This window comes from Macaca thibetana, chromosome 16 (genome assembly GCF_024542745.1).
Source record: "Macaca thibetana thibetana isolate TM-01 chromosome 16, ASM2454274v1, whole genome shotgun sequence".
NCBI classification, from domain to species: Eukaryota; Metazoa; Chordata; class Mammalia; order Primates; family Cercopithecidae; genus Macaca; species Macaca thibetana.
Genome location: NC_065593.1, coordinates 59,482,575 through 59,504,926, shown reverse-complemented (window position 1 = coordinate 59,504,926; position 22,352 = coordinate 59,482,575). Strand labels below are relative to the sequence as shown.

The 22,352-nt window shown below is 52.1% G+C and overlaps 2 protein-coding genes across 5 annotated transcripts in view; one reads left to right on the top strand and one right to left on the bottom strand.

The window, feature by feature from the left end:
- Positions 1 to 22,352, bottom strand: part of EIF4A3 (eukaryotic translation initiation factor 4A3) — a 321,735-nt gene that overhangs the window by 108,699 nt on the left and 190,684 nt on the right. The window lies entirely within an intron of this gene.
- SLC26A11 (solute carrier family 26 member 11) overlaps positions 1 to 22,352 on the top strand; it is a 31,502-nt gene that overhangs the window by 5,889 nt on the left and 3,261 nt on the right. For 3 of the 4 annotated variants that reach the window (XM_050764004.1, XM_050764005.1, XM_050764003.1), the window contains 10 exons: positions 2,002 to 2,144; positions 11,065 to 11,240; positions 11,659 to 11,731; positions 14,079 to 14,129; positions 17,371 to 17,431; positions 18,309 to 18,364; positions 18,667 to 18,807; positions 19,925 to 20,052; positions 20,359 to 20,458; positions 20,938 to 21,071. In XM_050764004.1, the coding sequence (XP_050619961.1) occupies positions 2,002 to 2,144; positions 11,065 to 11,240; positions 11,659 to 11,731; positions 14,079 to 14,129; positions 17,371 to 17,431; positions 18,309 to 18,364; positions 18,667 to 18,807; positions 19,925 to 20,052; positions 20,359 to 20,458; positions 20,938 to 21,071 (1,063 nt within the window). The remainder of the gene's footprint in view (positions 1 to 2,001; positions 2,145 to 11,064; positions 11,241 to 11,658; positions 11,732 to 14,078; positions 14,130 to 17,370; positions 17,432 to 18,308; positions 18,365 to 18,666; positions 18,808 to 19,924; positions 20,053 to 20,358; positions 20,459 to 20,937; positions 21,072 to 22,352) is intronic. The other variant, XM_050764006.1, reaches the window with a different exon arrangement.

Below are 22,352 nucleotides of genomic sequence, written 5' to 3'. Positions count from 1 at the left end.
TCTGTGCGCAGGGGAGAATTCAAGAAGCTCTGCTCTGGGGAGCCGAGAGGCAGTGTTCCTCTCTCCACAAAGCTTTCTTGGGGGACAGGAATGGGAAGAGGCTGGGTAAAGAAAAAGAAGGCAGCGTGTCTCTCCTGGGTTGTGATTTGTGAAGGAAGAGGACACAGGGCATGGGGCAGCTAACACAGACAGAACGCAGTTGCTGCAGGGACGGCAGGTGAGGCTGTGATGAGAGATGAGGAGACCCAAGCACTTCCCTCAGGTGGTTTAAAGAACCTCTGATGGCCGGGCACCCGGGCACAGTGGCTCATGCCTATAATCCCAGCACTTTGGGAAGCCCAGGCAGACAGATCACCTTAGGTCAGGAGTTCAAGACCAGCCTGGTCAACATGGTGAAACTCCATCTCTACTAAAAATACAAAAATTAGTTGGATGTGGTGGTGCACGCCTGTAGTCCCAGCTACTCGGGAGGCTGAGGCAGGAGGATCACTTGAACCCAGGAGGGTGGAGGTTGCAGTGAGCTGAGATCACACTACTGCACTCCAGCCTGGGTAATAGAGCGAGACTCCATCTCCAAAAAAAGCCTCCGATGAGGGGTACCTCCCTGCCAGACCATCCAGCGGGAAGGCGGGATACCTCTCTACCTCTCTGGGTGGAAGGGACTGGAGGAGGAAGTGATCTGGGGGAGCTGTAGAGATGGCTGCCCGGTGCTATGGCCTGGAGGGAGTGGGGGCGATCCTGGACCATCTTCCCCTCCCCTCTGACCTGCTGCCAAAGCTTCCCAGCGGCTGAACCCAGCTGGAAGCCAGTGGGTTCCTTACCCTTCAGAGGCGCCAGTGGTCAGGGGTTGGCCGGATGGGGGAGCAGTGATTATGGAGCCTGACCAGTTAGAGAACATCACAGACTGTCAGAGGGAAAAGGGGCCTTACTGACTGTTTATTCTTAAGCCTTCTAGAATGTCTAGAGCAGGGTGTCCAATCTTTTGGCTTCCCTGGGCCACACAGGAAGAACTGTCTTGGGCTGCACATAAAATACACTAATGATAGCTGATAAGCTGGAAAAAAGAATCACCTAAATAACTCATCATGTTTTTTTTTTTTTTTTTTTTTTTGAGACGGAGTCTGGCTCTGTCGCCCAGGCTGGAGTGCAGTGGCCGGATCTCAGCTCACTGCAAGCCCCGCCTCCCGGGTTCACGCCATTCTCCTGCCTCAGCCTCCCGAGTAGCTGGGACTACAGGCGCCCGCCACCTCGCCCGGCTAATTTTTTTTGTATATTAGTAGAGACGGGGTTTCACCGTGTTAGCCAGGATGGTCTCGATCTCCTGAACTCGTGATCCGCCCGTCTCGGCCTCCCAAAGTGCTGGGATTACAGGCTTGAGCCACCGTGCCCGGCCAGCTCATCATGTTTTAAGAAAGTTTACAAATTTGTGTTGGGCCACGTTCAGAACTCTCCCAGACTGCACATGGCCCGCAGGCTGTGGGTGTGGCAGACTCGTTCTAGTTCTAGAGCCACCTGCAGAGAGCTGCTCAGGCTGGTCCCGTTCCTTGTGGTCACTCAGCAGATCCTGAGCCACAGACTTGAGTCCCAGAGAGCTTCGGGAGTGAAAATGTGAGCACGTCACCCCGCCGCCATCGTGACCCAGGCCTCTCCACTGCCCGTCCTGCACAAGCCTGTGCACACTGAATTTTGAATTGAATTTTGAAGTAGAACAGGGATGTATATAGCTTAGGAGAAAACATCTCAGCCTAGCCTGTGCTTAGTCTTGCAGAGTAGCTTGCTAAGGTTCCTGAGCTTTAGTTAAGTGTCTGTGAAACAGCGAAAATATTGAAAATGATTTATTCCCTTAAGCCTTGAAACTCGCTGTCGTCTGGGGCCAGCCTGGGCATTGGGCCTCCCCTGGGAGCTTCTTGGCGCCTCCCAGCTTAAGCAGCATCAGGACGCTGGAGTCAACAGGAGGCCTGGGCCAAGCTGTGTGGTGACCAGTCCTCTGCCTGTCCACAGGGTAGGTGATGCCGTCCTGGGGCTGGTCTGCATGCTGCTGCTGCTGGTGCTGAAGCTGATGCGGGACCACATGCCTCCCGTCCACCCTGAGATGCCCCTTGGTGTGCGGCTCAGCCACGGGCTGGTCTGGTCTGCCACGACAGGTGAGGGACCTCTGGCTGACATCGTATGCAACCTTGGCTGCAGGTTGGGGTCACTTGGGGAGGCCTGACTCCCACTCCTAGAGAGTCTCATGTCATTGGTCTGGGTGTAACTTGAGCATTGGGACATATGAAACACCACACCAAACTCTGGGACATGTTATTTGATTGATTGATTGATTGAGACGGAGTTTCGCTCTGTCACCCAGGCTGGAGTACAATGGTGTGATCTTGGCTCACTGCAACCTCCGCCTCCCAGGTTCATGTGATCCTCCTGCCTCAGCCTCCTGAGTAGCTGGGATTACAGGCGCATGCCACCACGCCCGACTGATTTTTGTATTTTTAGTAGAGATGGGGTTTTACCATGTTGACCATGCTGGTCTCAAACTCCTGACCTCAAGTGATCTGCCCACCTCGGCCTCCCAAAGTGCTGGGATTACAGGCATGAGCCACCGCCCCTGACCCAAACTCTGGGACATTTAAAACTCCGAACCAAACTCGGTGGGTTCTGATGCAGCCAGAGCTGAGAACTGACGCACAGCCAGAGCTGAGAACTGGCCAGCTCTGGTAGTTCTTACCCTGAAGCACTTTTGCCCCCTGGTGACATTTGGCAATGTTGGGAAACATTTTTGGTGGATACCACTGGGCAAGGCAGTTGCTGGCAACTAGTGAGGAGAGGCCAGGAATGCCACTCAACCCCTGACAGTACACAGGCTTCCACAGCAAACAGTGATCTGGCCCAAAATGTCAGTGGTGCCAAGGTGGAGAAACCCAGTCTACTGGCCATTCCTGGGGAGAGAAAGCAAATTCCACAGAGACCAACAGGCTCTGTTTGAATTATGCAACTTGCTGGGGTCCAACTTCAGCTTCAGGGGTGGAGGCTGCAGGCTGAGCCACAGATAACCAAGGGTCCTCTGAGAAAGGGGTGGTGAGGGCTGCATTGTGGGAGGAGCAGCAGGACTGTCAGCAGGTGAAGGACCGCCCTGGCGGAGGTGGAAGCCTCTTATATCAGTACATCCAAGATGGGCACAGGTCCCCTGGCTGAGCACCGGGCAGGGAGGCCCAGAGAGGAGGGCACACCCAGGAAGGTCAGGAAGTCTAGGTGACTCCGAACCTTCTCAGAGCTGAGGGGACAGATTAAGCTCAGAACAGCCCGAGCTTGGCCTTGCTGTTGGGGGGCTGCAAAATCCAACAGCCATAGGAGAGAGAGGGTGGCTGGATTTAGTTCTTGAGTCACTTCCTCCTGCCCAGGCTGGTCGGTTCCCTGTGGTCTCTCCCTGGATCCTGTTCAGCAGACTTGAGGCCGTGGTGAACACTGAGAGCCTCGTAGGGTGCAGAGGACACTGGGTTTAGAGTGGAGATGTCCAGCTTCCAGTCCCAGCCTGGCCTGGGCTTAGACTTGCAGAGTAGCTTCTGAAGTTCCTGAGCTTTAGTTCAGTTGTCCGTGAAATAGTGAAAACGCTTTGTTACCTTATTATTATTATTATTATTGTTATTATTATTATTATTATTTGGAGATGGTGTCTCACTCTGTTGCCCAGGCTGGAGTGCAATGGCATGATCTTGGCTCACTGCAACCTGCCTCCTGGTTTCAAGCGATTGTGCCCCCTTAGCCTCGCAATTAACTGGGATTACAGGCGTGCACCACCATCTTACCAGGCTAATTTTTGTATTTTTAGTAGAGACGGGATTTCACCATGTTGGCCGGGCTGGTCTCGAACTCCTGACCTCAAGTGATCTGCTCACCTCGGCCTCCCAAAATGCTGAGATTACAGGCCTCAGCCACTGCTCCCGGCCTATGCTTCGTTGTCTTAAACATTGAGACTCAGAGTGTGGCCTGGGACCAGCAGCCTGGGCACTAGGCATCTCCTGGGAGCTTACTGGAAAGGCAGGATCTCAGGCCCCACCCCAGATGTCCGAATCAGAATCTGTATTATTCAGCGCATGCCCAGATCACCTTAGAAGTCAGAGTTTGGAAGCTGGGCATGGTGGCTCACGCCTGTAATCCCGGCACTTTGGGACACTGAGGGAGGCAGATCACCTGAGGTCAGGAGTTCGAAACCGGCTTGGCCAACATGACGAAACCCTGTCTCTACTAAAAATACAAAAATTAGCCAGATGTGGTGGCGTGTGCTTGTGATCCCAGCTACTCAGGAGGTTGAGGCAGGAGAATCGCTTGAACCGGGAGGCAGAGGTTATAGTGAGCCAAGATTGCACCACTGCACTCCAGCCTGGCAACAGAGCGAGACTCCGTCTCAAAAAAAAAAAAAAAAAAAAAAAAGAAGTCTAAAGTTTTGGAACTGCTTAGAGACCCCATGTTTCTTAGAGACTTGTTTCGTATTACTTTATGAGATGGTGAGTCAGGTGCGACCACAAGGGGAGACTGAGAAAGGCTTAGGAAGAAAACCAGTTTATTGTACTCACAGGTCCTAGAGACAGGAGGCACAGCATGCCATGTAGGGCCATGTCAGAGGACACCAGGGTGGCCAGGAGGAGAAGCCAAAGCTGTGGTTTAGGCCACAGCCTTTATTGAGGTTTTCAAGATAAAGGCAAGGTGAAGAAAGGTGACCAGCTTAGGACTGGCAGTTGGAGGAATTTTGGTGGGCTTCAGGCGTAAGGCAGAAAAATCTTGCCTCCTGGGGTGCAGGCCAGGCAGGTGGAGGAAGGATGGCTCCCGAGGGGTTAGCTGGCATATCAGAGACATACTTAGGGCTGCTTTTGTCTCTAAGACTTGCCTAACCCTGAAGGCAGTCTCTCCACAGCCAGAAAATTCTTGTAAGATGTCAAAACGTTGTAATGTACAGAAACTTGAGAAACATTGACAGTGTAGGGTTGACAGTGTAGGGCTGCCGTCTCCTTTCTCCCAGTGTGTGTAGCATTGTCCTGGGGAAACTACTTAAAAAGCTTTTGATTCTTACAACAGCTTTGAGGATGAATTTATTTTCTCCATTTTGTCAATGAGGAAAGTGAGCCTCTGAAAGATGAAAAATAAAACAGAACTTCTCAAGGCCACATGGCTGGGAAGAGGCAGAACAAGGATTTCACCCGAGTCATCTGCCTTTTTTTCTGAATGGTCTGTCTAGAAGTGTATCAATTTTAGTGATCATCTCAAATAACTAACTTTTGGTTTCATTGATCTCCCTTTTGCTTGTGTTTTCTAGTTCATTGGTTTCTGCTTGGGACTTTATTATTTCCTTTCTTCTATTTATTTTGAGTTAATTTTTTTTTTTCAAAAAAATGTTTTTTTCAATTTTTTTTTTTTTTTTGAGGCAGAGTTTTGCTCTTGGCCCCCAGGTTGGAGTGCAATGGTGTAATCTCAGCTCACTGCAACCTCCACCTCCTGGGTTCAAGTGATTCTCCTGCTTCAGCCTCCTGAGTAGCTGGGATTACCGGCGTATGCCACCATTCCTAGCTAATTTTTTGTATTTTTAGTAGAAATGGGGTTTCACCATATTGGCCAGGCTGGTCTCGAACTCCTGACCTCAGGTGATCCACCCACCTTGGCCTCCCAAAGTACTGGGATTATAGGCATGAGCCACCGTGCCCGGCCTCTTTTTCAGATTCTTAAGGTGGAAGCCTAGGTCTTTGATTTGAGACCTTTCTTCTTTTCTAACATAGTTGTTTAAATGCTATAAATTTCACTCCTAGCACTACTTCGTTTGCATCCCACAATTTTGATATATATGCTGTTTTTCAATTTTCATTCAGTTCTAAATACTTTCTGATTTCCATTTTGACTTCCCCTTTGACCTGTGGATTATTTAGAAGTAGATTATATGATTTTTCCTTTGAACCATGGGAGTTATTTAGTTTCCAAATAGTTGGGAATTTTCCAATTAGTACTTTGCCATTGATTTCTAATTGAGTTCTATTGTGATAAGAAAACATACTTTGTGATTTAAATTGTTTTCCTTTATTGAGAGTTGTATTATGGTCCTGAATATGGTCTATCTTAGTGAATGTTCTGTGTGCACTTGAGAAATAATGTTTTCTGCCATTATTGGGTGGAATGTTCTGTAAATGTCAGGTCTAATTGGTTATCTCAGACTACTATATTCTTGCTGATTTTCTTTCTATTTGTTCTGTTGCTTATTAAAAGAAGAATGTTGAATAACTTCAGCTATAGCTATGACTTTGTCTATTTTCCTTTCTCAGTTATCAGTTATTGTTTCATATATGTTGAAGCTCTGTTTTTTAGTATATAAACATACAGAATTATAATTTTCTCTTGGAATGTTACTCTTTTTTTCTGGGCAATATTCTCTGCCCTGAAATCTACTTTGATACTCAGAGAGCTACTCCAGCTTTCTTTTGATTAGTATTAGTATATCTTTTCCCATCTTTTTACTTTTTTTTTTTTTTTGAGACAGAATCTCTCTCTGTTGCCCAGGCTGGAGTGCAATGGCGTGATCTTGGCTCACTGCAACCTCCACCTCCCAGGTTCAAGCAATTCTTGTGCCTCAGCCTCCCAAGTAGCTGGGATTACAGGCTTGCACCACCAAGCCCAGCTAATTTTTGTATTTTTAGTAGTGATGAGGTTTCACCACGTTGGCCAGCCTGGTCTCAAATTCTTGGCCTCAAGTGATCCACCTGCCATGGCCTCCCAAAGTGCTGGGCCACCACACCCAGCCTCATATCTTTTTACTTTTAACGTATTTAATTAATTTGTGTTCTTGTGCTTAATGGTATGTTTTGTAGGCAGCATATAGATGGGATTTGTTTTTAATCTGATCATCTCTGCCTTTTAATTGGAATGTTATGCCATTTATATTTAATGTCATTATTGGTATGTTTGACTTTAGATCTACCATATTGCTGTTTGTTTCCTCTTTGTCTCATTTGTTCTTTGTTCCCTTTTCCCCCTCTTTCTACCTCTATTGATTATTTTTTATGATTCCATTTTATGTCCTTTATTGGCTGATTAGCTGTAACTGCTATATTTAGTTTTTGTTTCTAAGTGGCTGCTTTAAGGGTTGTGGTAAACATCTTTATCTTGCTACAGTATACATTAAACTTCAACTTCATGTGACATAAGAACCTTATAGCAGGCCAGGTGCAGTGGCTCACACCTGTAATCCTAGCACTTTGGGAGGCTGAGGGAGGCGGATTGTCTAGCTCAGGAGTTCAAGACCAGCCTGGGGAACATGGCAAAACCCCATCTCTACCTAAAATACAAAAAATTAGCCAGGCATGGTGGTGCATGCCTGTAATCCCAGCTGCTGGGGAGGCTGAGGTGGGAGAATCGCTTGAACCTGGGAGGCAGAGATTGCAGTGAGCCAAGATCCATCACTGAAGCTGCAAACTCCTGGGCTCAAGTAATCCTCCTGCCTCAGCCTCCTGAGTAGCTTGGTCTACAGGCATGCATCACCACATTTGGCTAATTAAAAAAATTTTTTTTTGTAGAAACGGTCTATGTTGCTCAGGCTGGTCAACGATTCTGGGCCTCAAGTGATGCTCCTGCCTCAGCCAACCAAAGTGCTGAGATTGCAGGCGTGAGCTACCATTCCCTGCAGGAACAAAGTCTTTTATATTTATCCATGTAGTAACTGTTTCTGGTGCTCTTAATTCCTTTGTACAAATCCAGATTTCCATCTGGTATCATTTTCCTTCTACCTGAAGGACTTTATTTTTTCTTCTGTTGCAGGCCTGTTGGTGATTAACTCTTTCAGCTTTTTCTTTCTTTCTTTCTTCCTTCCTTTTTTTTTTTTTTTTATTTTAAGAGACAGGATTCTGTCACCCAGGCTGGAATGCAGTGGCGCAATTACAGTTCACTGCATCCTTAAACTCCTAGATTCAAGCAATCCTCCTGCCTCAGCCTCCTGAGTAGCTGGGACTATAGATGTGCATCACCACGCCTGGATACTTTTTTATTTTTACTTTTTGTAGAGATGGTGTCTTCCTACATTGCCCAGGCTGGTCTCTAACTCCTGGGCTCATGGGATCCTCCCACCTTGGCTTCCAGAGTGTTGGGATTACAGGTGTGAGCCACTACTCCTGGTCTTCTTTCAACTTTTGACTTTTGTGTGTCTGAAAGTCTATTTTGCCTTCATTTTTCAAAGATAGTTTTGCTGGTGATAGAATTCTCGACTTTTTTTTTTCAATACTTAAAAAAAAAATTATTATTATTTTTTTATTTTGAGACGGTGTCTTGCTGTGTCACCCAGGCTGGAGTGCAGTGGCATGATCTTGGCTCACTGCAATCTCTGCCTCCTAGGTTCAAGCAATTTTCCTGTCTCAGCTTCCCAAGTAGATGGAATTACAGGCACATGCCACCATGCCCGGCTAATTTTTGCAGACGCCCATACCTGTATTTCAGGCACCTTGAAGCTGTTCCCACAGCTCACTTGTGATTTTTAGTCTTTTCCATTGTGTGTTTCCTGTTGGATAGTTTCTACTGCTACATTTTAGTCTTTTTTTTTCTGTAATGTCTCCATTGTTGTTAATTGTATCAAGTGCTTCTTCCATCTCAGACACTGTGGTTTTCATTGCTAGAAATCCAATTTGAATCTTTTTTTTCTTTTTCTTTTCTTTTCTTTCTTTCTTTTTTTTTTTTAAGATGGAATTTCGCTCTGTCGCCCAGGCTGGAGTGCAATGGCGCAATCTCGGCTCACTGCAACCTCTGCCTCCCGGGTTCAAGTCATTCTCCTGCCTCAGCCTCCCAAGTAGCTGGGATTACAGGCACCCGCCACCACGCCTGGCTAATTTTTTGTATCTTTAGTAGAGACGGAGCTTCACCTTGTTGGCTGGGCCAGTCTCGAATTCCTGACCTCAGGTGATCCACCTGCCTCAGCCTCCGAAACTGCTGGGATTACGGGCGTGAGCTACCATGCCCAGCCTCAATTTGAATCTTTTAAAATGTATTTTGTACATCTTAACAGTTGCAATCTTTCCTCTCTTTTTTTGTTTTTTAAGTATATGGAATTTGGTTACAGTTATTCTTTTAATGTCCTATTAACTATTTTAATTCTTTTTTTTTTTTGAGACGGAGTCTTGCTCTGTCACCCAGGCTGGAGTGCAGTGGCCGGATCTCGGCTCACTGCAAGCTCTGCCTCCCGGGTTCACGCCATTCTCCTGCCTCAGCCTCCCGAGTAGCTGGGACTACAGGCGCCCGCCACCTCGCCCGGCTAGTTTTTTATATTTTTTAGTAGAGACGAGGTTTCACCGTGTTAGCCAGGATGGTCTCGATCTCCTGACCTCGTGATTCACCCGTCTCGGCCTCCCAAAGTGCTGGGATTACAGGCTTGAGCCACCGCGCCCGGCCTATTTTAATTCTTTTAATATCCTTTCACATTACATTTGGTTACAGTTCCTCTTTTAATGTCTGGTTAATTCTGTCATCTTTAACTATGTTACTTTTGGGTCTTTTTTTCATTTTCATTTTTATTTTTTGAGACAGGGTCTCACTGTGTCACCTGGGCTAGAGTACAGTGGCATGATCATGGTTCACTGCAGCCTCAACCTCCCAGGCTCAAGTGATCATCCCACCTCAGTCCCCCAAGTAGCTGAGACTACAGGCGTATGCCACCGTGCTCAACTAATTTTTTATTTTTTGTACAGATAGTGTCTCACTAATTTGCTCAGACTGTCCTCAAACTCCTGGGCCCAAGCGATCCTCCTGTCTTGGCCTCCCAAAGTGTTGGGATTACAGGCATGGGCCACTGCACCCAGCCATATTTTCCTGCTTCTTTGTATGCCTAGTAATTTTTGTTTGCATGGATGCTAGACTTGGTGAGTTTGAGGTTATTGCATGCTGGATATTTTTGTATTCTATAAATCTTCTTGAGCTTTGTTCTGGGATATAGTTAAGTTACTTAGGACAGTTTGATCCATTTAGGATCTTACTTTTAAGCTTTGTGAGCTGGACCAGAGCCGTGTTAATTCTAGGGCAAGCCTAATCTGGCCCACCACTTGACTTTGTAAATAAAGTTTTATTGGAAAGTCACTCCCATTCATTTACTTTGTCAATGTCAACTTTTATGCAGTAATAACAGACTTGAGTAGTTGCACCAGAGACTTTATGGCCCACAAAGCAGAAGGTTTTTAGTATTTAGTCCTTTACAGAAAAAATTTGCCAACCCCAGGCCTTGGGCTAATCTTCTCCACTGCTGAGGTAAAACCCTCAGGAGTCCGTGATGCTCCATGGATTATGAGGGTTTTTCACTCTGGTGTGAGTCCCTGGGATTGTCCCTTGTAACCCTCTTCCCCACTGTGGATTTGGGTCTTTTTCGCCCCACTTTGCTTCAGCCAGTTCTCTGCTGCACACCTGAGGGCACCTCTGCAGATCTCTGAGCTCTGTCTCTGGCCGCCTTCTCTGCTCCTGTGACCTTGCTGTCAGCTCCAGCCGCAGGCCTCCTCAGACTCCCTCCCAGCATTGCCCCCTGAACTCAGGGAGACCCCTGGGTTCTGCTCGGGGGTCCCCTCCATGCACATAGGGACCATCAGGGAAACCACAGGCAGCCGGCGGGGCAGTGACAGACTCACCTCCCTCGTTTCCCGGTGGCCGTCATGCCCGCTGTCCCGTGTCTTAGTGGCCATCATGCCCACTGTCCCGCATCTTGGAGGCCATTGTTTGGGGAAGGGGGGTACATCTGGCTTCTTCCTCCCTTGTGCTTTGAGGTGGATGTGCCCTGGGCACCTGATTTCAGAGAGTCTTTGCCAGGGTGCACGACATCCAGTCACCTGGAGCTTGGCAGCAGGTGGCATGTGCACCTGTCTGCAGCGTGCAGCTCTGCCATCCCACCTGCTCATGCTGCCACATAGCACTTGTGCCTGTGCTATGTTTCCCAGAGTGCAGAGTGAGGACTGTGGCCCAGCGGGGACCTCTTCTGCCGCTGGGGTGTCTGCCCCAATAATCTGGAGGCAGCCGCGCTACCCCACGCTTGCCAGGAGCAGGGTCCTGGACGCACCTCTCCTTCTCTCCTAGCTCGCAACGCCCTGGTGGTCTCCTTCGCGGCCCTGGTTGCATACTCCTTCGAGGTGACTGGATACCAGCCTTTCATCCTAACAGGGGAGACAGCTGAGGGGCTCCCTCCAGTCCGAACCCCGCCCTTCTCAGTGACCACAGCCAATGGGACGATCTCCTTCACCGAGATGGTGCAGGTGGGCAGAGCCGGGAGCCAGGATGGCGTGGCCGAGGCTGCAGTGGCCCGTGGCCTGGCCCCTACCCTGATGCGTCTGCTGGGTGCCAGGGGGTCTGAGGTCAGTTGGGACAGCTGAGTCCTCAGGAAGGGACATCTCCGTCATTAAAGAATCCCAGGTCGGACGCAGGCTCAGTGAGCTCAGGGATGTCACGTTTGTGTTCCGGGGTGCTTCTCCTGTTTTGGACTCCAGCTGAGGATGAATTTGCTGTGTTCCTCCCAGCACCTGGTGCCTCTTCAGACAAGGAGGCGCCTCCTGCAGCTGACAAGCACTTGCTCCTGTTACCTGTGGGGAGGTGTGGCTCCTTGCTGCCTTCATGGGACACTGCTGGGTCCTACACCTTAGGAAGGCCACTCACCATCCCTCTCTCCTCTCTCAGGACATGGGGGCTGGGCTGGCCGTGGTGCCCCTGATGGGCCTCCTGGAGAGCGTTGCGGTGGCCAAAGCCTTCGGTAAGACACCTGTCACCCACGCCCCAGGCCTCCCAGTGCGCCGGCTGGGCTAGGCCTGCCTGCTTTCTAGCTTGCTTTTATCGGTTACTAGTGTTAGAAATTTGAATTCGTAATACATGCTCATGATAGATATATACGTATTATGTACATATGATAAAACTGGATCTATAACGAGACATCGCCCTCCCACCCCATGGTGTGTTGGTGAGTGTCGTAACCAACACTCACCAAAGAAAAGGTTCGTGGAAAGAAAAGGTTTTGCTTCGTGGCCCTTGCCGATGTCGATGGTGTAAATGCTACTGTCTGATTTTGAGGTCACATCGCTGAACGGGGAGTTTGCACATGGAGCTGGGTTGAGATCTACATGAACAACCATATTCTATGGCATCTCCACCATGTAGATACAGTGGGTGCAAATAACCTCATCAGCAGTAGCCAAATGCCAAATACATTAGGAAGTGATGAGTTTTAAGTATTATCTTTGGGCCAGGCATGGTGGCTCACGCCTGTAATCCCAACACTTTGGGAGGCCAAGACGGGAGGCTCGCTTGAGTTCAGGAGTTTGAAACCCACCTAGGCAACATAATGAGATCTTGTTTCTATTAAAAATAAAAATTAGCCGGGCATGGAGCACACCTGTGGTACCAGCTGCTTGGGAGACTGAGGCAGGAGGATCACTTGAGCCCAGGAGGTTGAGGTGGCATTGAGCTGTGATAGTGCCACTGCACTCCAGCCTGGGCAGCAGAACAAGATCCTGTATTATCTGTTTAGTTGAAAGTTTTGACCGGGCGCGGTGGCTCACGCCTGTAATCCTAGCACTTTGGGAGGCTGAGGCGGGCGGATCACGAGGTCAGGAGATCAAGACCATCCTGGCTAACACGGTGAAACCCCGTCTCTACTAAAAATACAAAAAAATTAGCCGGGCGTAGTGGCGGGCGCCTGTAGTCCCAGCTACTCTGGAGGCTGAGGCAGGAGTATCTCTTGAACCTGGGAGGCAGAGGTTACGATGAGCCAAGATCACTCCACTGCATTCCAGCCTGGGTGACAGAGCAAGACTCCATCTAAAAAAATAATAATAATAAAATAAAATGTTTTTCTTATTATAAAAAGTGTTGTAATCCCAACACTTTGGGAGGCCTAGGCAGGAGGATCGCTTGAGCTCAGGAGTTTGAAACCCACCTAGGCAACATAATGAGACCTCGTTTCTATTAAAAATAAAATTAGGCTGGGCGCGGTGGCTCAAGCCTGTAATCCCAGCACTTTGGGAGGCCGAGACGGGCGGATCACGAGGTCAGGAGATCGAGACCATCCTGGCTAACACGGTGAAACCCCGTCTCTACTAAAAATACACGAAAATTAGCCAGACGAGGTGGCGGGCGCCTGTAGTCCCAGCTACTCGGGAGGCTGAGGCAGGAGAATGGCGTGAACCCGGGAGGGCGGAGCTTGCAGTGAGCCGAGATCGCGCCACTGCACTCCAGCCTGGGGCACAGAGCAAGACTCCGTCTCAAAAAAAAAAAAAAAAAAAAAAAAATTAGCCGGGCCTGGAGCACACCTGTGGTACCAGCTGCTCGGGATCCTAAGGCAGGAGGATCACTTGAGCCCAGGAGGTCGAGGTGGCATTGAGCTGTGATAGTGCCACTGCACTCCAGCCTGGGCTGCAGAACAAGATCCTGTATTATCTGTTTAATTGAAAGTTTTAATATAATTGTTAATAATGGCTATGTTTATTAATATACATTCATTGTAGAAAATGTTAAAATTGCAGAAATGAGTAAAGAAGAGACAAATCACCCGTAATCTGTTTTACTACCACAATTAACTACTGTTTACGTGTTTTCTTCTTGTTGTTTGAGACAGGGTCTCTGTCGCCCGGACTGGAGTGCAGTGGCACGATCTCATCTCACTGCAGCCTCAACCTCCTAGTCTCAAACCATCCTCCCACCTCAGCGTCCTGAATATCTGGGACTATAGGCACACACCACCATGCCTGGCTAATTTTTGTATTTTTTTGTAGAGATGGGGTTTTGCCATGTTGCCCAGGCTGGTCTCGAACTCCTGGGCTCGAGCGATCCTCCTGCCTTGGTCTCCCAAAAGTGCTGCTATTACAGCTGTGAGCCACCGTACCTGGCCTGATTACATGGTACTGTACCTCTTTGCACTCTGTGATACATTCAAGCACATGTTTACATGCACATATATGTGAATATTTTAGATGTGTATTCGTATAGTTACATTTACAAAACTTATTGCCATACGTAGAAATTCATAATCTGTTTTACATTTTGTGAATACTTTTTGAGTGATGTTGAATATCAGTGACCATGTCTTTACTGTTGGTTGCCTTTAGCGTCTCAGAATAATTACCGCATCGATGCCAACCAGGAGCTGCTGGCCATTGGTAAGACCCCAGCTGTGGGGAAGAACCCCTGTGGGCCTCCAGGGACCCGGGGCTGCCCCTCTGTGTCTCCTGCGTCATAGGAAGACCGTGATGGTGGTGATGAACTGGGAGGGCAGAGGTGGCCCCAGATGGGCTCTTCTGGAATATTTTGTTTTGTTTTGGGTTTTTGAGACGGAGTCTCGCTCTGTTGCCCAGGTAGGAGTGCAGTGGCGCGATCTCGGCTCACTACAACCTCCGCCTCCCAGATTCAAGCGATTCTCCTGCCTCAGCCTCCTGAGTAGCTGGGATTACAGGCGTGTGCCACCATGCCTGGCTAATTTTTGTATTTTTAGTAGAGACGGGGTTTTACCATGTTGGCCAGGCTGGTCTCGAACTCCTGACCTCAGGTGATCTGCCTGCCTCGGCCTCCCAAAGTGCTGAGGTTACAGGCATAAGCTACCGCTCCTGGCTCTTCTGGAATATTAATAAGAACTCGTTCCCAGACCTCCACACTGCTCAGTTTAACCCCTAAGAATAAGGAGCTGACATCTGTTATCTGTCCTACCACTTGCTGAGCACCTGTGCTGTGTACCCAACCCTGAGGTCCGTAGCCTTGGTCTAGATCCAGGAACACCTGGAATGTCCCACCTCAAGGAGGGAGCGCCCAGGGACAGGGTCGAGAGCTGAAGGCTGTGGCCGGGGGAGTCCAGAGGAGTCTTCTGATTGTACCCGCACCCTGCCTTGTGCCTCCCTCCAGGCAGGGGCAGGTGGATTCATGAAGACTCGGGGGCTCCAAGTTGCATGCCTGTGGATGGGGGTCATGCCCGCTTTCACCGTTTAGTTTCCTCTTGTTATATCTCTGCAGGCTGACTTCTTAGTGGTATATTTTGAGACCACAGTGTGAATATATATATATTTTTGTGTGTGTGAGACTGAATCTTGCTTTGTCGCCCAGGCTAGAGGGCAGTGGTGCAATCTCAGCTCACTGCAACCTCTGCCTTCTGGGTTCATCCGATTCTCCCGCCTCAGCCTCCTGAGTAGCTGAGACTACAGGCGCGTGCCACCATGCCTGGCTACTTTTTGTATTTTTAGTAGGGTTGGGGTTTCACCATATTGGCCAGGCTGGTCTCAAACTCCTGACATCGTGATCCGCCCGCCTCAGCCTCCCAAAGTGCTGGGATTACAGGTGCCCGCCACCGCACCCGGCCCAGTATGAATCTTAAATTCAGTTATCGTGACTGAATCGTGGGACCCAGGCCTTCCTGCCTTTCCTTCTCGCCCCTCATGAGACTGGCGCAGGGTAACCCAGGAAGCACCATGAGCTTCTTCCCAAGGGGTGTCCACCCTGACAATTTCATGAGAGCCATTTGGCTTCTTGACAGCAAAGTGAGTGACCCAGGTTGGGTCACAAAGGGACGTTGCCTGGGCTCCTCTCTGAGCCATGGAGAGCAAGGCACTGTCTAGTTGAGTGGAGGAGCTCGGGCTTCCTAGGACTCACACACTCTCAGGCCGAGAAAATCCACAGCCTCCCCGAAACCTCCCAGTAAATCTTCCAAATGCGATTTCCCAGAGCATCCCATTCCCATTACTTTACTTATTATAATTGTTATTTGAGACGGAGTCTTGCTGTGTCGCCCAGGCTGGAGTGCAGTGGCACGGTCTCGGCTCTCTGCAACCTCCGTCTCCTGGGTTCAAGCAGTTCTCCTGCCTCACCCTCCTGAGTAGCTGGGATTACAGGCGCCTGCCCCCAAGCCCGACTGATTTTTGTATTTTTAGTAGGACGGGGTTTCGCCATGTTGGCCAGGCTGGTCTCGAGCTGTTGACCTCAGGTGATCCGCCCGCTTTGGCCTCCCAAAGTGCTAGGATTACAGGCCTGAGTCACAGCCCCTGGCCCTATTCCCATTACTTTAAAAATACCACAGAACTATTCTGATGGCACGCTGAGTTCCAGGGATACAACGCAGACAGAGCGAAGGTCAAGGTTACTGTGACAGCCATGGGATTCCTTGATCTCAGATAGGCCAGGTAGGCGTCAGCAGCCGCACAGCAAGAAGCTGGCTGATGTGAGCCCATAAAGGCCAAGCTGGGAGGGATCGCCCTGGTCAGCTTTGGCTCACAGAATTGGGTCCCCAGCCCAAGCTGTTGCAGAGTGAGGATGATCCCGTGCAGCCTGCCGTCACCGCAGGCCTCTGCTGAGACCTCCCACGCCTGCATTTCCTTGCCCTGTCCCCTCTCTCTCAGGGCTGTGAGCTGGGCCATGTCACCCGGGATGCCCTGATACTGAGTTGGCCCCAGCCCAAGCTACCTTGAGAGCAGGCCCTGCACCTTTGAGACCTGAGAACCCACTGTGGGTCTTAGTGAGCAGGAGGGATTCTGGTTTTAGTGGTGCCTCCAGGTGAGACAGATGCTGGTGGGAGCGTGGGGTCAACCTGAGCAGTGATCCCCGTTCTTGGGCCTCAACGATGCTGCAGGCGTGGGCTTTGTCTGTTGTCGGCAGCCAGCATCACCTGGGGAGGCAGCATACCAGCCATGACCTTGGCCTCACTGTGGCTGTCGTCTCGTGAGAAGGAGTGCTGGGTTTGAAAGGAACTGGGTGGAGAACTGTGGGCAGCCACTGACCTCCCGAGCACGTAGGGTTTGTCTTACGGGCGCTTTCGTCTCAGCTGTCACCCCCTCCTGGGCGTTGAGATGCTCCCCTCTGTTCTGCGTGGGGAAGGCATGTCCTAGTCACACAGGAAAGGCCGGGTGAGAAGTGTTTGAAAGCTAGGATCTGGCTGGGCGTGGTGGCTCACACCTGTAATCCCAGCACTTTGGGAGACTGAGGTGGATTTATCACCTGAGGTCAGGCGTTTGAGACCAGCCTGGCCAACATGGCAAAACTCTGTCTCTACTAAAAATACACAAATAAGCCGGGCGTGCTGGTACGTGCCTGTAATCCCAGCTACTCGGGAAGCCGAGGCAGGAGAATCGCTTGAACTGGGAGGTGGAGGCTGCAGTGAGCTGAGATCGTGCTACTGCACTCCAGCTTGGGCAACAGAGCCAGACTCTGTCTCAAAAAGAAAAAAAAAAGGCTAGGCTCTACATCTGCAAGATTGTGGCCTGTTTTCTTCCCTGACAGAGTGCACAGGCTCAGGCCCCCAGGATAATTCTCCCGAGCCCTGCCTTCCCGCCTCCCTTCTGGGTTTTTATCCCCTCCCCATCTCCTTTCCCTCCGTCCTGTGTGCCTGCCCTCCCCGATCAGCCTGTCTTGCCTCCTCCCCAGGTCTCACCAATGTGTTGGGCTCCTTCGTCTCCTCCTACCCAGTCACAGGCAGCTTTGGACGGTGAGTGACGTGTCTTCCACTTCTGTTTGCCCACGTTGCCTTTACGTTGTTATCCTGACGAGGAGTCTGCCTGCCCTGACCCTGGCGCCCCGTCCTCCGCTGTGAACTCTCCGTGGAGGGGCAGGGCTGGGGGTCACCCTGCTGTCCTCCAGGGTGTCCTCTGTTTCTTTACTCTCATAGATGGTCCTGCAGTTTAATACTAGAAACTTCCACTGGGCATTGTGGTATACCCTTGTTATCCCATTTACTCTGGAGGCGGAAGCGGGAGAATCGCTTGAGCCCAGCGGGTTGAGGCTGCAGTGAGTTGTGACTGCAATGCTGCGCTCCAGCCTGGGCAACACAGCAAGACTCCGTCTCTAAAACAAATACTGGAAAGTTCCCAGCACGCCAAAGCCCTTCTAGCTCCTGGTGCCAGAGTCAATTCCTAAAAGGACGTGGAGACAGGAAGGGCTGCAGCTCTGCCCTGAAGAAGCCAGGCGTGAGGCTTAGCCCAGACGCCCTAGGGCCCCTCCTCAGTCAGGACAACAGGATGGGGGTGATCTGTGGCTTAAAGGAGAGAAGGCGGCACCGCTTGGCAGTGCCCAGTCCCCCAGCTGCTGACGCTCGCCCTGCAGGGTGTGGGGCCCCCACATGGATGGGGGCAGGAACCCGAGAGGACGTGTGGTTCCTGAACTGCTTCCTATAGTCAGGGTGGCCTGAGCACAGCGCTCTGTGACTGCACCCTAAGTCTCTTTGCCTTGCCCCTCTTGCAGTCCCCGCCTGCTTCCTAAGCTGTGCTGGGAGCTGACGTCCCCTCGGAAGAACGGCCACAGGGTGTGGGCTGAGGTCTCCCCTTTCCCGGCCTCTGGTGACTGACGGTCTCTGTGTTGCCTTCCAGGACAGCCGTGAACTCTCAGTCGGGGGTGTGCACCCCGGCAGGGGGCCTGGTGACGGGTGAGGCCCTCCATCTTCCCCTTGTGCCCCCAGCCCTGAGAGTGGGAGAAAGGCAGGAGGGGGCCCAAGAGACGTCCCGTCCCTTTGGCTCATGGGCCGCGTGCCCCGGGACTGCACAGGGACTTGGGGGGCCTCAAAGGAGTAGGGGGACCACAGGAGACTGAGCAGGGGCTGGGGGTCTTGGCACTCGTCGCCCTACCCCTGCCCCGTCCCCAGTGGGCTCCGCTGAACAGGAGGCTGCTATGCTGCGTGCTGGGGGGACCCTGTGCCCCCGAGGTCACCCGTGTTCCCGCTCCCCGCAGGAGTGCTGGTGCTGCTGTCTCTGGACTACCTGACTTCACTCTTCTACTACATCCCCAAGTCCGCCCTGGCCGCCATCATCATCATGGCCGTGGCCCCGCTGTTCGACACCAAGATCTTCAGGACGCTCTGGCGCGTTAAGAGTACGTTCTTGTCCTACGGGGAGAGCACTGTGATGCGGTGTCTGAACGTGGAGAATGTCATTTGTGCTACACCATTTTCCTGCAGCCACTGCTGCGGGGCTGGGGCTGGGAAGTTAAGGCAGTCCCGGAACAGAGGAGTGGATGGCCAGGAGATGGCCCCAGAGATGGTCCAGAGGCTCAGTGGGAAGAGCTGGAGCTCCTTGTCCTGACACCTGGGGTCCTGAGGGGGGGCACTGACCCAGGGAGGGTCTCCTCCTGATCCCCCTGCCCTCATTCCCACCCTCCCTGCTGCCTCTAGCCACCGGCCCAGCTGGGGGAGGGACGGGAGATGTGCCTGGTGACCAGCAGGGGCAGTGGAACAGCCTTGCACTCAGGCCCTGACTGCCAGTTCCTTTAACTTAACACATGTTGTTTTCTTTTGTTTGTGGAGGAAGCACGGAGTGGGTTCACCTAGCTGACTTGGCATTTTCTGGTCAGCCCCAGCAAGTTGCCAGGTGAAAGGATGGATAATTTTCTTGCATGCCTGCCGCATGCCAGGGCCTTTCGCATGTCAGTGCGCTGGGGCTTTAGAACAGCCCTGAAACATGTTAATATGCCCACGTGGAATGGGATGGTCGCTACCGCTAGAAACCGAGGCTTAGCCAGGGTGGGGCGGGCCTGACCTATGTGAGGTGGAATCCCCGCCAGGCCTGAGCCCATGCCCTTTGTCCCCAGGGCACCTTCTTGGCCAGGTCTCAAGAGTTCACGTGGTCCCTGCCCCACTCCTCAGGCCAGATCTGTGCCCTGACAAGCCGCTGCCACTTCCCTCCCTGAGGTGGGAGGCCAGGGACTGAGCGGGCAGGTCTCAGCTGTGCTCAGCTCGGATGAGGAGGGACCGAGCGGGCAGGTCTCAGCTGCGCTCAGCTCGGATGAGGCGGGCATTTCCTTCCTTCGACTTGAAGCCTGGCCTGGTCAGCAGCTGCTGTCCCCAAGTCCTCCGGAGTCCCCTCGGGGGCTGCTTTGGGTCCATGAGCACCTTTACTCATACGTGGGGGGCAGAAAGCTCCCACTGGTCAGCAGGGCCATGTTGGGGGCTTGGGCGGCTGCCAGGTGTCCCTCAGCAGCACCCTTCTCCTAGGACTGGACCTGCTGCCCCTGTGCGTGACCTTCCTGCTGTGCTTCTGGGAGGTGCAGTATGGCATCCTGGCCGGGGCCCTGGTGTCTCTGCTCATGCTCCTGCACTCCGCAGCCAGGCCCGAGACCAAGGTACCCTGCCGTGGCCTGAGTGGGGAGTGCGCTGGGGGCAGGACTCCTGGGCACGGTCTTATGTGTTGAGGGTCTGGGGTGATGGTGGTCGTGGGCGCTGCTGAAGGGGACCGCTTGCTGGCAGGCGGGCAACCACCCTGCTATAAAGCATGGTGTTCTCCCACTGTGTGGGGGCCGTGGGGGTCTCCCCTTAGCACCCCACTCCCAGTTCCCTCCAGCGTGCTAGGTTGGCTTGGGGCTTCCTGCTTGGGACAGGCCAAGCCCGGTGGAGGCTGCCCGGTTTCCAGGACTCACTCGTCCCTGCAGGTGTCAGAGGGGCCGGTTCTGGTCCTGCAGCCAGCCAGCGGCCTGTCGTTCCCCGCCATGGAGGCTCTGCGGGAGGAGATCCTAAGCCGGGCCCTGGAAGGTGCATGGGCGGGGGCCAAGGTGGTCTGAGGTCGCTCCCCTGTCCTCTGCTCCCCACTCCCAGCTGTTCAGGACCCCAAGGCCCTGTCCCCGACACTCTCTAGTCCACAAGGATTCAGGCGTCTCCGAGTGGGCAGGACTGTCCCCTGTGGGCCTCAGCCAGTGACCGCTGCAGCAAGCGTGGTGCTCCCCACATATCGCTCCTTCCCTGCCCCTAAAGTCCCCTTCCTGTTTCTGGGGGGTTGATTTTAGGGGAGCCAAGGGCCTGTGAGTGCTAGGAGGGAAACAGCTGCTGCTGTCATCAAACAGTTGCGTGTCTGGTCCTGTCACCCGAATCCCCCAACTGGGTGACTCAGTCCCCACGAGATGGAGCACTCTGGCCTCTCTGTCCCCTCCCCCGGCCAGAGCCTCCTTTGGCCTCTGCGGAGCGGCTTTGGGCTGCTCTGCGTGGCATGACCTGGCTCGGACCTGTCTCCCCAGTCTCCCCGCCACGCTGCCTGGTCCTGGAGTGCACCCATGTCTGCAGCATCGACTACACCGTGGTGCTGGGGCTTGGCGAGCTCCTCCAGGACTTCCAGAAGCAGGGCGTCGCCCTGGTCCTCGTGGGCCTGCAGGTGGGTGTGCGCTGGGCTGCCTTAGGGGTTAGCAGCTGCCTCAGGTCCTTCCTGTGCCTGCCTCCCGTGGTGAATGTGACATCTCTGGGCTGTGATACTGGACGGCCCTTCGGCCAGTGCTGGCTCTGCCTCTGATTTAAACGGTTCTCGTTCCCATCTGGCCTTCCTCGTCCCTCCCTGTGGAATGGGGAGCGGTGGCCCCCAGCCCTCTGAGGGGTCACGTTATGGCTTCATTTCCCTGGTGGTCACTGCCACACTGTCCTCAGTGCTGGGGACACACAGTGAATGAGGGTCAGTCCCTGCTCTCAGGGGAATTGTATTTTAGGAAACAAAAAGAGACCGGTGAGGCCAGATGTGGTGGCTTACGCCTGGCACTTTGGGAGGCCAAGGCGGGCAGATCACCTGAGGTCAGGAGTTCAAGATCAGCCTGGCCAACATGGTGAAACCCCGTCTCTACTAAAAAATAAAAAAAAAAAAAACAACAACAAAAACAAAAACAAAACTAGCCAGGTGTGGTGGTGAGCACTTATAATCCCAGCTACACGGGAGGCTGGGAGAATTGCTTGAACCCAGGAGGCAGAGGTAGCAGTGAGCCGAGATCCCGCTACTGTACTCCAGCCTGGGCGACAGAGAGAGACTCCATCTCAGAACAAAACAAAAACAGGTGCGCATAGAATTTCGTGAAAAACGTATTGTCAGGGCTTCCAGAGGCTGAAGAAGACAGGTTTCTGTGGAGGCCGTCCTGTTCAGAGCTGCAGGTAAAATGTAAGGGCCGGGTCCCGGGCCCTGCGTCTTAGGCCTCACCTGGGAGCCTTCCGAGCGCTGCAGGGTCGACATCGCAGGAGTGTGGCCGGTGTTTGCAGAGAGGCAGGGGTCTCTGTTACTGTGATTAAATGTATGCTCCCTGCCAAGTCCTAGATGGCAGAACATGGGGGACTAGGGCGTGTCCCCAGGCACTGAGAGGAGACATTCATGAACTAGCCATGAAACAGGAGGCTGACTGAACTGTATACCTCCTGTGTGGGCCACAGCTGGTACTTGTCAGGGTTTTATTCATCCCCAACCTGGCCCCCGAGGCTAGTGCTATCTTTTTTTTTTTTTTTTTGAGATGGAGTCTCGCTCTGTCGCCCAGGCTGGAGGTACAGTGGCGCGATCTCAGCTCACTGCAAGCTCCGCCTCCCGGGTTCACGCCATTCTCCTGCCTCAGCCTCCCGAGTAGCTGGGACTACAGGTGCCCGCCACCACGCCCGGCTAATTTTTTGTATTTTTTAGTAGAGATGG